General features: G+C 35.8%; 1 protein-coding gene across 4 annotated transcripts in view; it reads left to right on the forward strand.

Moving 5' to 3' along the window:
• ACAP2 (ArfGAP with coiled-coil, ankyrin repeat and PH domains 2) overlaps positions 1-12,894 on the forward strand; it is a 155,515-nt gene that overhangs the window by 94,704 nt on the left and 47,917 nt on the right. For all 4 annotated transcript variants that reach the window (XM_042955585.1, XM_042955587.1, XM_042955584.1 and 1 more), the window contains 2 exons: positions 2,529-2,573; positions 6,289-6,384. In XM_042955585.1, coding sequence (XP_042811519.1) covers positions 2,529-2,573; positions 6,289-6,384 — 141 coding nt within the window. The remainder of the gene's footprint in view (positions 1-2,528; positions 2,574-6,288; positions 6,385-12,894) is intronic.

The following is a 12,894-nucleotide window of genomic DNA, read 5'->3' on the forward strand; positions in this document are numbered from 1 at the left end:
TACTGTCTTCCTATCCGATTCCACTGAAATGGCTTACGCTAAGGTCTTACTCATTAGATAGAATTTAATTTTTAACCAACTTGCCTCTCGCGTTTCACTGAAATGGTAGACCACACTCTTTCTTGAAATACACTTTTGTCTTAATTTATTTCAAATAACTTTAGGTCATCTTCCCAACTTCTGTTGCTTTTCAGTTTCCATGTTGAGCTTCTCTCCTTTGCCTACCTTTTCAACCTCTTTTTCAGGTTTACATCTTTGGTTCTGTTCTTTTCTGACCTTTTGATTTTCCTGATAATCTCATGCTCTTTGCTTGAATTACCACTAAGTACAGATGACAAAATTTATTTTTCTCCGACGCCCCTCTTTCTTTTTGTATTCACAACTGAAAACTGTCTTCTTCCAGATGGCGTCTTTTTGCCCTTACTTAACTTGAATGGCGACACCCTTTTGCTCAATCCTAGAAGTTCCTGTGGAGAGTTGTTACACCAGATATTCTCATTCTCAGCTGCTATACCTAACAGCCAAAACTGCCTTATAAAGTTCTGTGAATCTCTTAAGTCTGTTCTTTCTGACCCTTGCTGTAGCACTTTATTATTTCTTATCTAGACTATTAAGATGTTCTCATAAAACTGGTCTTGCTTGCATTGCTTTTACCTGCTCCATTACTAGTTTATTCTCTGTTCTGTGGTCAGTTACTCAAACCTCTCCAGGCAAAATGAATCATTCTTGCCTCTGCTTCCACTGTGCTGCCATAATATTGTCATGCTCATTGCTGTTAGAGCACTTACTTGCATTTATTGTAATTATTTATTTCTGTGTCTTTTATTCCTAGGTTGTGTTCCTTCCCTCTAGTCCAGTGGTTGGAAAATAAATTTTCCATTTTCTGTGGTGTTCATCCAAATAGTTTGACATTAGGACCCCTGCTTCCTCTATAGCTATTGCATTATTTGATTTTTCTTATGAGAACTGTTGTGTCATTTCATTATATGGCCTAAGTGGCGATTTTAGGGCATAGTAAGTAATAAGTATCCAAATTTATAAAGTTTGTCATGCTTTAGCTTCCTTAAATACGTGATTTTACTTTTTTTTCAAGTAAATGCTGTTTTTTGTTGCCAAACAGAAAAAAATACATAGAAGAGAGGCACTTTTGTTTGGTATTTTTCAAAGTTTGAATAATAGGTTATCTGCAGCCCCTGCTTTTATTTAGAGCATTTGAAAGTTAATATTTTAGTTCTCAAAACTGAATGGGCCTTGAAACACATACAAAGGAAATTAGTGGTTAGTTAAGTGTAGTTATTTGGATTTTTCTTGGTGTGGTTTTGTTTTGCGATCAGTGCTTTAAAATTATCTTGTAAGACAACAGGCAGAAGAACATATTAAAAAGGAAGATATTCTGTAAATATTTTGACAATAATAGCAAAAAATGAATGATTCTTTTTTTGTATAAACATTTAATTTCATTAAGCTGATATGTAACAGATAAAAATAAAATACTTGTTAAGAATTTTCTAGAGTTGGGAGAGATACTACAAAGGTAACTTTCATAATTTACTGGTCTTTTAGTAAGTTTAGTCTACTTAAAATATTTAAGGTCCATTAATTTATTTAACAAATATTTATTGAGTCCTCACTACGTACTACTTGGGGAATGCAGCTGGGAGTAAGACATAGGTAAATAAGAAAATATAAGGTAGTTACAAATGCTGTGAAGAAAATAAATAGGTTGATATACTAGAGAGTATACCAACTCTAGTATATAGGGCCTACCTTGGACGTTTTTGAGGAGATAGTATTTAAGCTGGGGCCTGATTAGTAAGAGGTATCCTTGTGTCTGGGCAGAAGATCATGACATGAAGACAGAACAGCTAGTTTGAAGGTGTTGAGATGGAAGTAGTTTTGGATTGTAGTTGGAGCACAGAAAGGGGAAAGTAGTAGAAAGCTAGGTTAGAGAGGCAGTCATCACAAAGGGCCACTTAGGTGATAGAAGGAAGTTGGAAGGTTTTAAGTTGGACATAGCATAATCTTATTTATATTTTGAAAAGATCACTCTGCTTGCTGTGTGGAGAATGGATTGTAAAGAGTCAAGTATAGAGAGACTAGTTCATAGGCCATTGCAACAGTCTAGAAAAGATAGGATGATGTTGGTAGTGGTGGTAAAAGTAGTGAGGATTTGTATTACAGATACACGTTGAAGGGTCGGGATGGACAGTTAGATGAGGAGGACGGGGAAAAGATGGAATTCTGAGCAATTCAAAGGTCTATCAAAGTGACAGTTTTATCATTACAGTATTTATGACTTAAGCATGACCAGTTTTTCTTTGAACTGCAATGGATGACAGTTTCATTGGTATGTTTGTCTTAACTGTTTTTGCAAAACGCAGGTCAAAGGGTAAAAACCTTGAACTTTGTTTTTATTTACTATTCTGGAAAAGTATTAAACTTCAGAATAAGCAAATTTTACAATATTGCACTGTAGATTTGTTTTTAAAGTAAAAACTGGGTGATTAACCAACTGTATTTTCCCTCAGATTAATGTCCTTCAATCAAAACGAAGATCAGAAATCCTAAAATCAGTAAGATATTTATTGAAATGACATTTTAAATATTTTGGTATGATCTGAATGCACATATGTAAGCATTTAAGCAGCATCATATGTTTGTGTGTATATATATGTAAATGTATTTATTCCAGGTTCATAATTAATCTTTACAGATCTTTTTGTATTTCTCATGTGCCACTTAACCACTTTTTTGTCTCCTTCACGTTATAGTTATTTATGTGTATCTCCTCTATTAACACACTGCGAGCTCCTTAGTGTAGATGTTTAAATATTTCAGATTCAGGGCATGCATAAATAGTATCATTTAGAGAATTTTTCCTTAGGATTATTGATGATGTATCAGCCTTTTGGTTTGTTCTTTGGAGTGCAGTTGGAAAATAAATGGGATGAAATTTGAGAATAGTTTTTTTTCCCTGAGCCACTATACCCATAGAGAAAGTGATTTTTTTTTTTTTATGTGACCATTTTTGGTCTTAAAGTTATCAAGGAAGTGGGCAGGGGGTGGTAGTGGTATGGCATTGAACTTTTTCATATTTCGAGAATCTTAGAAATAATTTTTCCTCTCTTTGTTCACTGAAGTGTTTTATTTTTCTTTTCCCCTGAAAGGGTATACTTAAATTGCTTTGATCCTTGTCCCCACCAAGCTTTTTCCTAAATTCTATATTTATGATAGTGCTTACAGGTAAGTACATTGTACTTACTCTTTACTTCCACTTCCTTTTCCAGACTGAGAGTAATGTATGTTAATTGTAGAAAATTGAAAACTGAAATGTATGAAGAAAAGAATTAAAATCCTTATAAATCTTACTACCAAGGGAGAACCACTGTTATTATCTTGGCATATCTCTGTATCTTTTTTCCTCTCTTTCTGTGTGCATGTATGTATGTGAATGTGTATATGTGTATTCTAAAATGGCTTTTAATTAAAAAAAATTTTTTTTAAACATTTACTTATTTTTAAAAAAATTTTTTTTAATGTTTATTTATTTTTGAGACAGAGAGAGACAGAGCATGAACGGGGGAGGGGCAGAGAGAGGGAGACACAGAATCCAAAACAGGCTCCAGGCTCTGAGCTGTCAGCACAGAGCCTGACGCAGGGCTCAAACTCACGGACCGTGAGATCATGACCTGAGCTGAAGTTGGCCGCTTAACCGACTGAGCCACCCAGGCACCCCAACATTTACTTATTTTTGAGAGACAGAGAGAGGCAGAGCATGAGCAGGGGAGTGGGAGAGAGAGAGATATACAGAATCTGAAGCAGATTCCAGGCTCTGAGCTGTTAACACAGAACCTGATGCGGGGCTTGAACTCACGAACTGTGAGACCATGACCTGAGCTGAAGTCGGATGCTCAACTGGCTGAGCCACCTAGGCACCCCCAAAATGGCTTTTAATTTTTTTTAAACAAAATAAGAATCATTGCTACATATGTTTTGTAACTTTCTTTTCTCAATAGTAACACTAAAGTCATCAGGTGTCATTAAATATTTTTTATTTAACGATGACTTTTGTGGCGAAATAGAATTCTACCATGTGGATATATTAGGGGTAGGCAACCTTTTTTTGTGAAGGGCCAGGTAGTGACTATGTTAGGTCTTGTGGGCCATGTGGTCTGTGTTGTAATTACTTAACTGTATGCTGTAATGAGAAAGTAACCATAAGGGCGCCAGGGTGGCTCAGTCAGTTGAGTGTTTGACTCTTGATTTTGGCTCAGGTCATGATCCCAGGGTCTTGGGATCGAGCCCTCCATGCTGAGTGTGGAGTCTGCTTAAGATTCTCTCTCTCTCTCTCTCTCTCTCTCTCTCTCTCTCTCCCCCCCCCCAAACCCTCTCCCCACCCCACCCCCCAACCCTCTCCCCTGCGGTGTGCTCTCTGAAATAGAGAGAGAGAGAGAGAGAGAGAGAGAGAGAGAGAGAGAGAGAGATAAAGCAACCATAGATAATATGTAAATGAATAGAATGGCTGTGTTTTAATAAAACATTTTTCTTATAGACATGGAAATTTGAATTTCATACAATTTTCGCCTGTAGTGAATTTCATGCCATCTTTTCATTTTCTTTCAACCATTAATAAATGTAAATACCACATTAGCTCATAGGCCATCCAAGAACATATGATGGGGCTGGATATAGTTTGCAGGTCATAGTTTGCTGATCTTGAATATGCCATAAATTAATTTTATCCATGAATGGATTTTAAAGTAATTTCCGTGTTTTTGACTTTAAAAATATTCTAGTGGTCATTCTGATAAACAATATGACTTATTATCATAATTTCCTTAGGATATATTATGACAAGAGATTTGGCTAAGAGTTAAAGGGTTTAAGCATTTATTAAAACTTTTAAAAAATAATGTTAAATTTTAAGACTTACACAACATTTCCACTAGTAGTGTGTGAAAGTGAACTATATTACTAACACTGGGTATTAGTTTCTTCCACTCTACCTGTAATTTGGTAGATAGAAAATGTCATGTCATTGTTCAGTTTTGCATTTCTTTACTACAAATGAGTTTGTATTAAATGTGTATGAGTTTGAATTTTTTTCTGCATATTTTTTGGCCTCTTATGTTTTCTCTTTTGTTGTTGTTGTTGTGGTTGTTGGAGTGTTCATCTTTTTTCATACTGATTTGTAACATGTCTTATATTTTAAGACTATTTACCCTTTGCCATTGTATTTTTCTAGTTTTATCACTAACCTTTCAATAGGCTTATGTGTTTTGCTGTGTAGGCATGTTTTATGTAGTTGTAGCTATTAATCTTTCACCCTCTTTTTTATATAATTGTTTTTTATTATATTCATAAAGTTGCACAACTACTGTTACCTAATTCCAGAATAATCTTTTATTGAGCTTTGTCCTTTTGTGTTTGTTTTATTTAATTGACTTTTCTCTTAAAAAAATTCTTTTGAAGCATTCTTGAATGTTAAAGACCTTATGACCTATTTTAGGTTTCAGAAAATTAAATAGATGCCTCATCTTGCTAACATAGAGGGATGCTTGAAGGATTCTTTCAGTATTGTGATTGAATTAAATTTCTTCCCATATAAAAACAATAAATAAAAATAAAGCCGATTTTTCTTTCACAAATAGGTAAAATATAGGAAAACCTGGAAAAAATCTTAACCCATTAGCATCATATTTGTATATTGGGAATGAATATTCAGAAACCTCCATATTGGCAAAGTCTGTTGACTCCTTTAAGTATCTTGAGAAAAAAATTAGCATTCCCTGCTTTGGGTTGTGCTTAGTGATCCTAGCAGGTTATAAAGTGTGATTGTTTTATTTTGAGAGCTTCATATTTCCCATTCTAATCTTTTAATGTTTTATTTGCAATTTAAAGTTTTCCAGTGAATTTGGTTGAAAGGCACATAGATAGTTTATAATGCACCTGGGAAGATGGTGAAAGTATTGAATACTTGATTCTTTAAATTATTACTATATGAATCTTGATCATCTGGATATAATCTAAACAACTAAAATTTGGGGCATTGTTAAATTTTTAAACCACTTGGAGATTTCTTTTAAATAAAATTTATTCTCACTTCACATATATTTCTGAAATACTCTTAAGAAAAATGACCCAATTTCAATTTTAAATAGGTTTGATATTTTGGGCTCTAAAGGAATAATTTTTAAACATTAGATAAGATCAAGATTTTTAAAAAAATTCAGAGTATTTATCTAAGAATTGATTTTAAGATGCTAATCTTTTTTTTTCTTTTATTAGATGTTATCTTTTATGTATGCCCATTTGGCCTTCTTCCATCAAGGATATGATCTATTCAGTGAACTTGGGCCCTACATGAAGGATCTTGGTGCACAGGTAATATTGTACTGTATTGCTTGATTCTGTATTATACATTGATACTTGTATTTTTAAAAAATGTTTATTATTTTTGAGAGAGAGAGAGACAGCGCGTGTGTACACGAGAGTTGGGGAGGGGCAGAGAGAGGAAGACAGAGGATCCAAAGCAGGCTCTGCACTGACGGCAGCAAACCTGACCTGGGGCTCAAGCTCAGGAAGAATAAGATCATGATCTGTGCCGAAGTTGGACGCTCAACTGACTGAGCCACCCAGGCACCCCTGATATCTGTGTATTTTTTTTTTAATTGAGATATAATTGACATACAATATTGCATTAGTTTCAGCTATATAAAATAATTTGAGGTGTGTGTGTGTGTGTGTGTGTATATGTATACATATACATATAAATATAGGTCAAATGACCATCTCAAAAGTCAAATAACTCCAGTTAGTTACAATTTTTTTTTGATCAGAACTTTTAGATTACTCTTAAGCAACTTTCAACATACAATACAGTAGTGTTAACTATAGTCACCATGCTGTACATTACATTTCCAGGAGTACCTTTTGACCCCATTCACCCATTTTGTCTACTCGGCCCCCTCTCCAACCTCTGCCAGTCTGTTGTATCTTGTGAGGTTTTTTTTTTTTTTTTTTTTAAGATTCATATATAAGTAGGATCATATGGTATTTATCTTTTTCTGTTGACTTACTTCACTTAGCATAATGCCCTCAAGGTCCATCTGTGTTGTTGCAAATGGCAAAATTTCCTTTTTTTTAAAAAATGGCTGAATAGTATTCCCTTGTGTATATATATACACCACATTTCCCTTATTCTTCTATTGATGGACACTTAGGGGGTTTCCATGTCTTGGCTATTGTAAATAATGCTGTGGCGAACGTAGTGATGCAGATATTTTTTCAAATTAGTGTCTTTGTTTACTTTGGGTACATATCCAGAAGAGACATTGCTTCTTCTGCATATGGTAGTTCTGCTTTTAATTTTTTGAGGAACCTCCATACTGTTTTCCATAGTGACGGCACCAGTTTATATTCCCACCAGCAGTGCACTTTTCTCTTCATCCTTATCGACACTTTTTATTTCTTGTCTTTTTGATGACAGCCATTTTGACAGGCATGAGGTACTATCTTATTGTGGTTTTGATTGGCATTTTCGTGATGGTTAGTGATGTTGAGCACCCTTTCATATACCTTTTGGCCATCTGTATGCTCCTTTGGAGAAATGTCCCCTCAGATCCTCTGCCCATTTTTAAATCAGAGTGTTTGTCTTTTTGCTACTGCGTTGTATGGATTCTTTATATATCTTGGGCATTTATATCAGATATATGATTTGCAAATATATTTTGCCATTCAGTAGGTTGTCTTTTCATTTTGTTGATAGTTTCCTTTGCAGAAGTTTTTTGGTTTGATAAAGTCCCACTTTTGTTTTTCTTTTTTCTTTTCTTTTGATGCCTTTGCTCTGAGATCTGTACTTTTAAAGAAATTTAGCATTTTGGGAAATATGACATTTATTTAATAAAGAAGTTTGATGCTACAGATGATTTATGTGTGGGTTAAATGTGTATAACCAAAAATAAGATTAAAGTTAAAACTATGCTATTGGGGCACCTGGGTGGCTCAGGTGGTTAAGCATCTGACTCTTGATTTCGTCTCAGGTCATCTCATGGTTCGTGGGTTCGAACCCCACATTTGGCTCTGCACTGATAATGTGGAACCTGCTTGGGATTTTTCTCTCCCTCTCTCTCCCTCTGTCCCTCCCTTGCTCTCTCTCTCTCTTTCTCTCAAAAAAAAAGAAACATAAAAAAATTTTTAAAAAGTGTTACAGATAGTATATGAGGGTGTTGAAAAGAAAATTTAAAAACAAAGTGTTTCATAGTATATGTGGCTCAGTTTATTTTTCATATCTTACATTTGGATAATTAAAAAATCCTACTGATTTTTCATTTGAAGTTAGGGCTCCTTTTTTATTTTGCAAAAAATGTATATTTTGCTATTTTGAATAATACAATTTTTAGAATCTTAAGATTAAGGAACTCTTGGGAACTTTTTCATTTTATACATACACACGTGTGAATTGTATATATGTATAACAGTATTATAGAGAAATTTCATTGTATTCAAATTATTTTTGATAACTTAGCAGAACTTTATATTAATTTGTTCTGGGACATTCTTTTTTGCTGATTGGTGAGCTTTCTGGATTCATTAGTACCAATTTTTGGGTGATTCCCACCCCCCCCCCCCCATAGGTTCGTATTACCTTTTGAGGACAGGGGGTTAAGGATGAAAAATAGAATTTAGGGAAATGAGGAAAAGGTAAGAGCATAACGAGAATTGCATTCATGGACCAAAAGTAAATACTCTGTGTGTGTGTGTGTGTGTGTGTGTGTGTATGTGTGTTGGGATGGTATGCAGAGCATATGCCATGAGTTGCCATACTGTTCCCTAACTCTAAGTAGACTTACGTAGACTTAAGTAGAACTTAATCTATTGGAGGAAACCAACATGTCACCAGACTATTATTACTTTTTGTACTAAGTGCCCTGTCTGGGAATATACATTGAGACTAGGCTTGTTTGCATGTGTTAGAAGCCTGAAAATAATGGTAGCTTCAATAGCATGGAGTATTATTTCTCCTATGTCAAGTCAGAGTCCTGGTATGGTGGTCGCTTGATTTGCAGGGATGCAGGCTTATTATATTTTTTAATCCTATCTCATGGTTCAAAGTGGCTGATCAAGCTTTAGTCACCATACCTACATTCTAGCTAACGGGAAAGAGGAGAGGAGAAAGAAAGATGCATTCTCTCTTTTTCTGAATATCTCCTGGAAATTGTAGAGGTCACTTCTGTGTACATCCTAATGTCACACTAGCTGCAAGGAAAGATGGGGGATACAGATTTAATGCCAGATAATCATGTGACCTACTAGAATTTGGGGGTTGTATTAAGAAAGAAAGAGAGAATGGTTATTGGGAAACAGCTAGCTGTCTCTATACATAGCAGAGGATGAAAGAGTTATAGGAACATACAGATGGAACATGTAACCCAGACTTGGGAGAAAGGCAAGAGTTTCCTAGGCTAGGTACTTGCCACATTCTGTCAAATTTTATGTTGCACCCTCATCCTACATGAAATATAATTTATAAAAAAATTAAGTTGGATTGCAGTTGAATAGTTTAAATAATTATATATTTTAGACATTTATTAATTTCAGTTTTGCTGTTTCCCCCTCTCAGTTCTCACATGACTTTTCATGTAGCTTTGTTGTCTATATGGACTCTAGTGGAAAATATAGCCTGGTTGGAGGTGGCCAGTTAGGATTTTCTTTTTATAATTCAGTTATGAGATGACTGCATCTGGAACTAGGAACATGTAGTAATAGAAATAAATAGACTTGAGGGATATTTAAGATATAGCCAATTTGAAGGTAGAGGGACATGATGAGTTGAGGTTTAAATGTGTTGAATTTTGAGGATAGGACATCTAAGTGAATATATCTGGAGCTCATAAAAAAACAAAAAAACAAAACACCAAAACCTAGATTAAAGGAGTCAGTAGCATATAATTGCTAATTGTAACCACAATAGTGGGTGAATTGACCCAAGGAGAGTTAATAAGTATCTCAAAATCCTTTTTGTATTTCAAAAGATAGTTTTGAAAAATGTAAGTGCTAGAACAGTATGCTTAAAGATGTTATGGTCAAGGGCTGCTAGTATAGAGTGAAAAGAGAATCTGGCTTCAAACAGGGCCCTAAGAATGACATATTTATTTTATTTTATTTTATTTTATTTTTTATGTCTTAATTTATTTTTGAGAGAGATAAAGAGACAGAGTGCAAGCTGGGCAGGGGCAGAGAGAGAGGGAGACATAGAATCTGAAGTAGGCTCCAGGCTCCGAGCTGTCAGCACAGAGCCCGACATGAGGCTCGAACCCACGAACCATGAGATCATGACCTGAGCCAAAGTTGGATGCCTAATTGACTGAGCCACCCAGGTGCCCCAAGAATGGCATATTTTTAAGGGATAGTTAAGTATGAGAGCTCCATGAGAACATAGATGAGAGAGGAGGTGGGAACCCAGGAGACGGTGGTAGCACAGGCCAAGTAAAGAACATCTCTGAAAGGAGGGGGTGGTTGTAGGTACAAATATGGGAAAAAAGGTCCAGTAAACCTAGGGCTATTGCATCTAGCAGCAAGAAGGTTATTTGTTACCTCTGTGAGAGTAGAGGGTCTGAGTGGCAGAGCTAAACTACAGTGGGTAGTAGTTATGAATATGAAATGGACAAGTGAAGAACAGGGAATATTTTTCCAGAAGTTGCATTGTGAAGGAAAAGGAGGGAGAAGGTAGTAGCTAGAGGGGACTGTAAGTTGGAGGAAGGTTTTATTTTAAGGTAGTAGGATTTCCACCTATATACAAGCAGATGGAAATGGAAGAAGTTGAAAAGTAGAAAGAGAAGTGATGATATCTGATGTGGTAGGAGTAGAAGGGATTCCAGACACAGGATTGGGGGCACCTGGCTAGTAATAGGCACCTGTGAAACTTCTAATGCCCATCACTAATAGAAGCATGGGGCACACCCTGCTGTGCTCCAAACTCTCTCTTCCTGATACAGTCTGAGCACGTAGGAGACAGGACTGTCAGTCTTCACATCTCCTCAGCTCGTACTTCCTCCAACCCTCCACCATGTGAAAAGATTTTTTTTCCTTTATATTTCTCCTCCAACAGAGAGAGGTGAATTTTTCCCCTTTCTGCTGTAATAGCAGTGGGGTGGGTTGTAGCAGAGGCTTTTACTGCCAGTCCGACAGGCAGAAAACCATCACTTGCATTGCAGTACTATTGTGGAAGTTACACTCACACAAGTTTACAAGTATTAGTTGAATCTTAGGGTCTACTTTGTACCTCACTTCAGTCTGAGTGAATGAATAATATTATATGCCATCAATTAAAGTCTATAAAACCATGGTATAATGGTTATTTTATTCATTCAGTATAAGAAAATGTTGAGGGCATTTGACTAGTGCAACATGTACAAGCCTTACGCGTTGAATCAATGTTACATGTCACCAAGGCGTGTATGCATTAGATCCTCAAGTGCAGTAGTATAGTTGCCATCTAAATCAAATATGTATAGTAGTGATAGTTCTGTTTCAGTGTGTTTTCTTTTGGTTTTGATTAATATTCAGTGATAATTAAGATTGTATGGGGGCGTCTGAGTGGCTCAGTCAGTCGAGTGTCCAACTCTTGATTTCGGCTCAAGTCATGACCCCACGGTTGTGGGATTGAGGCCCACATTGGGCTTTGTGCAGAGCATGGAGCCTGTTTAAGACCCGCTCTTTCTCTGGGCGCCTGGGTGGCTCAGTCGGTTAAGTGTCCGACTTCGGCTCAGGTCACGATCTCACGGTCCGTGAGTTCGAGCCCCGCTTCGGGCTCTGGGCTGATGGCTCAGAGCCCGGAGCCTGCTTCCGATTCCGTGTCTCCCTCTCTCTCTGCCCCTCCCCCATTCATGCTCTCTCTCTGTCTCAAAAATAAATAAAACGTTAAAAAAAATTTTTTTTAAAAAAGATTCTCTCTCTCTCCCTCCGCCTCTCTCCCCTGCTTGTGTGTGCTCTCCCTTTCTCAAATTAAAAAAAAAAAAAGATTCTATGGCCAGTTGTACACCTGAAACTAGTATTCCACTATATGTTAACTGGGATTTAAAGAAAAACTTTAAAAAAGTATTTTTTTTTTAATTAAAAAAATTGTGTGGTCAGAATCATTCTCTGGCAGGAAAATAAAAATCATGTGTAATAGAGAGTGAATAAAGAATCAAGTAGTTTTTTTTTTTTTTTTTACAAAGGCTTTTTTCAATTTTGTTTCTAAAGGATATCAGTGAAAACATTTGGACATTTAATACTTTATCTTTCTCCTTATTCCTGTTGATATTTACATTTTTATTTTTTCATTTACCCCACATGAATCAGTTAGAGGTATGGGGGTTCGAAGATGAAATGACATACATCACAGTCTAGGAGAGTAAACTCACATAATATTTTATGACCCAGTTGTTTGTTATTCCAGCAGAGTAGTTCAAGAAGCCAGGGCATTTGTCATGATACTGGAAAATCATCTTTTCTGCTGGAGAGGAACAAGAAGGAAATGAGATTTTATGATTTCATAAGTTTTTTGGGCTTTTAAAAAAGAATGTTAAACAGTGGTGATTTTATGCCCTGACCATATGAGTGATTACTATTTTATTATTATTACTATTTTAAAAAATTATTATTTAGCTTTCTCTTTTATCTGGTGAGATTTTTGTGTGTTTGTTTTTTAAGCCTTTTAGATTTGATCATAACATTAAGAAGCCAACTTGAAAACATGAAGCGTTTTGAGTGATTGGAAGTATGTGTTCTGCTGAACTTGTGAGAGTTGGCCCACCCTAGCTTAGCTGCTACTCTTTGCTGTTTGGGGAAAACAAATCACCACTGCGTCTTCTTTCTTTCTTTGATTCTGACTACTGGAATTGCTGAGTG

Source organism: Panthera leo, chromosome C2 (genome assembly GCF_018350215.1).
Source record: "Panthera leo isolate Ple1 chromosome C2, P.leo_Ple1_pat1.1, whole genome shotgun sequence".
In the NCBI taxonomy this organism is placed as follows: Eukaryota; Metazoa; Chordata; class Mammalia; order Carnivora; family Felidae; genus Panthera; species Panthera leo.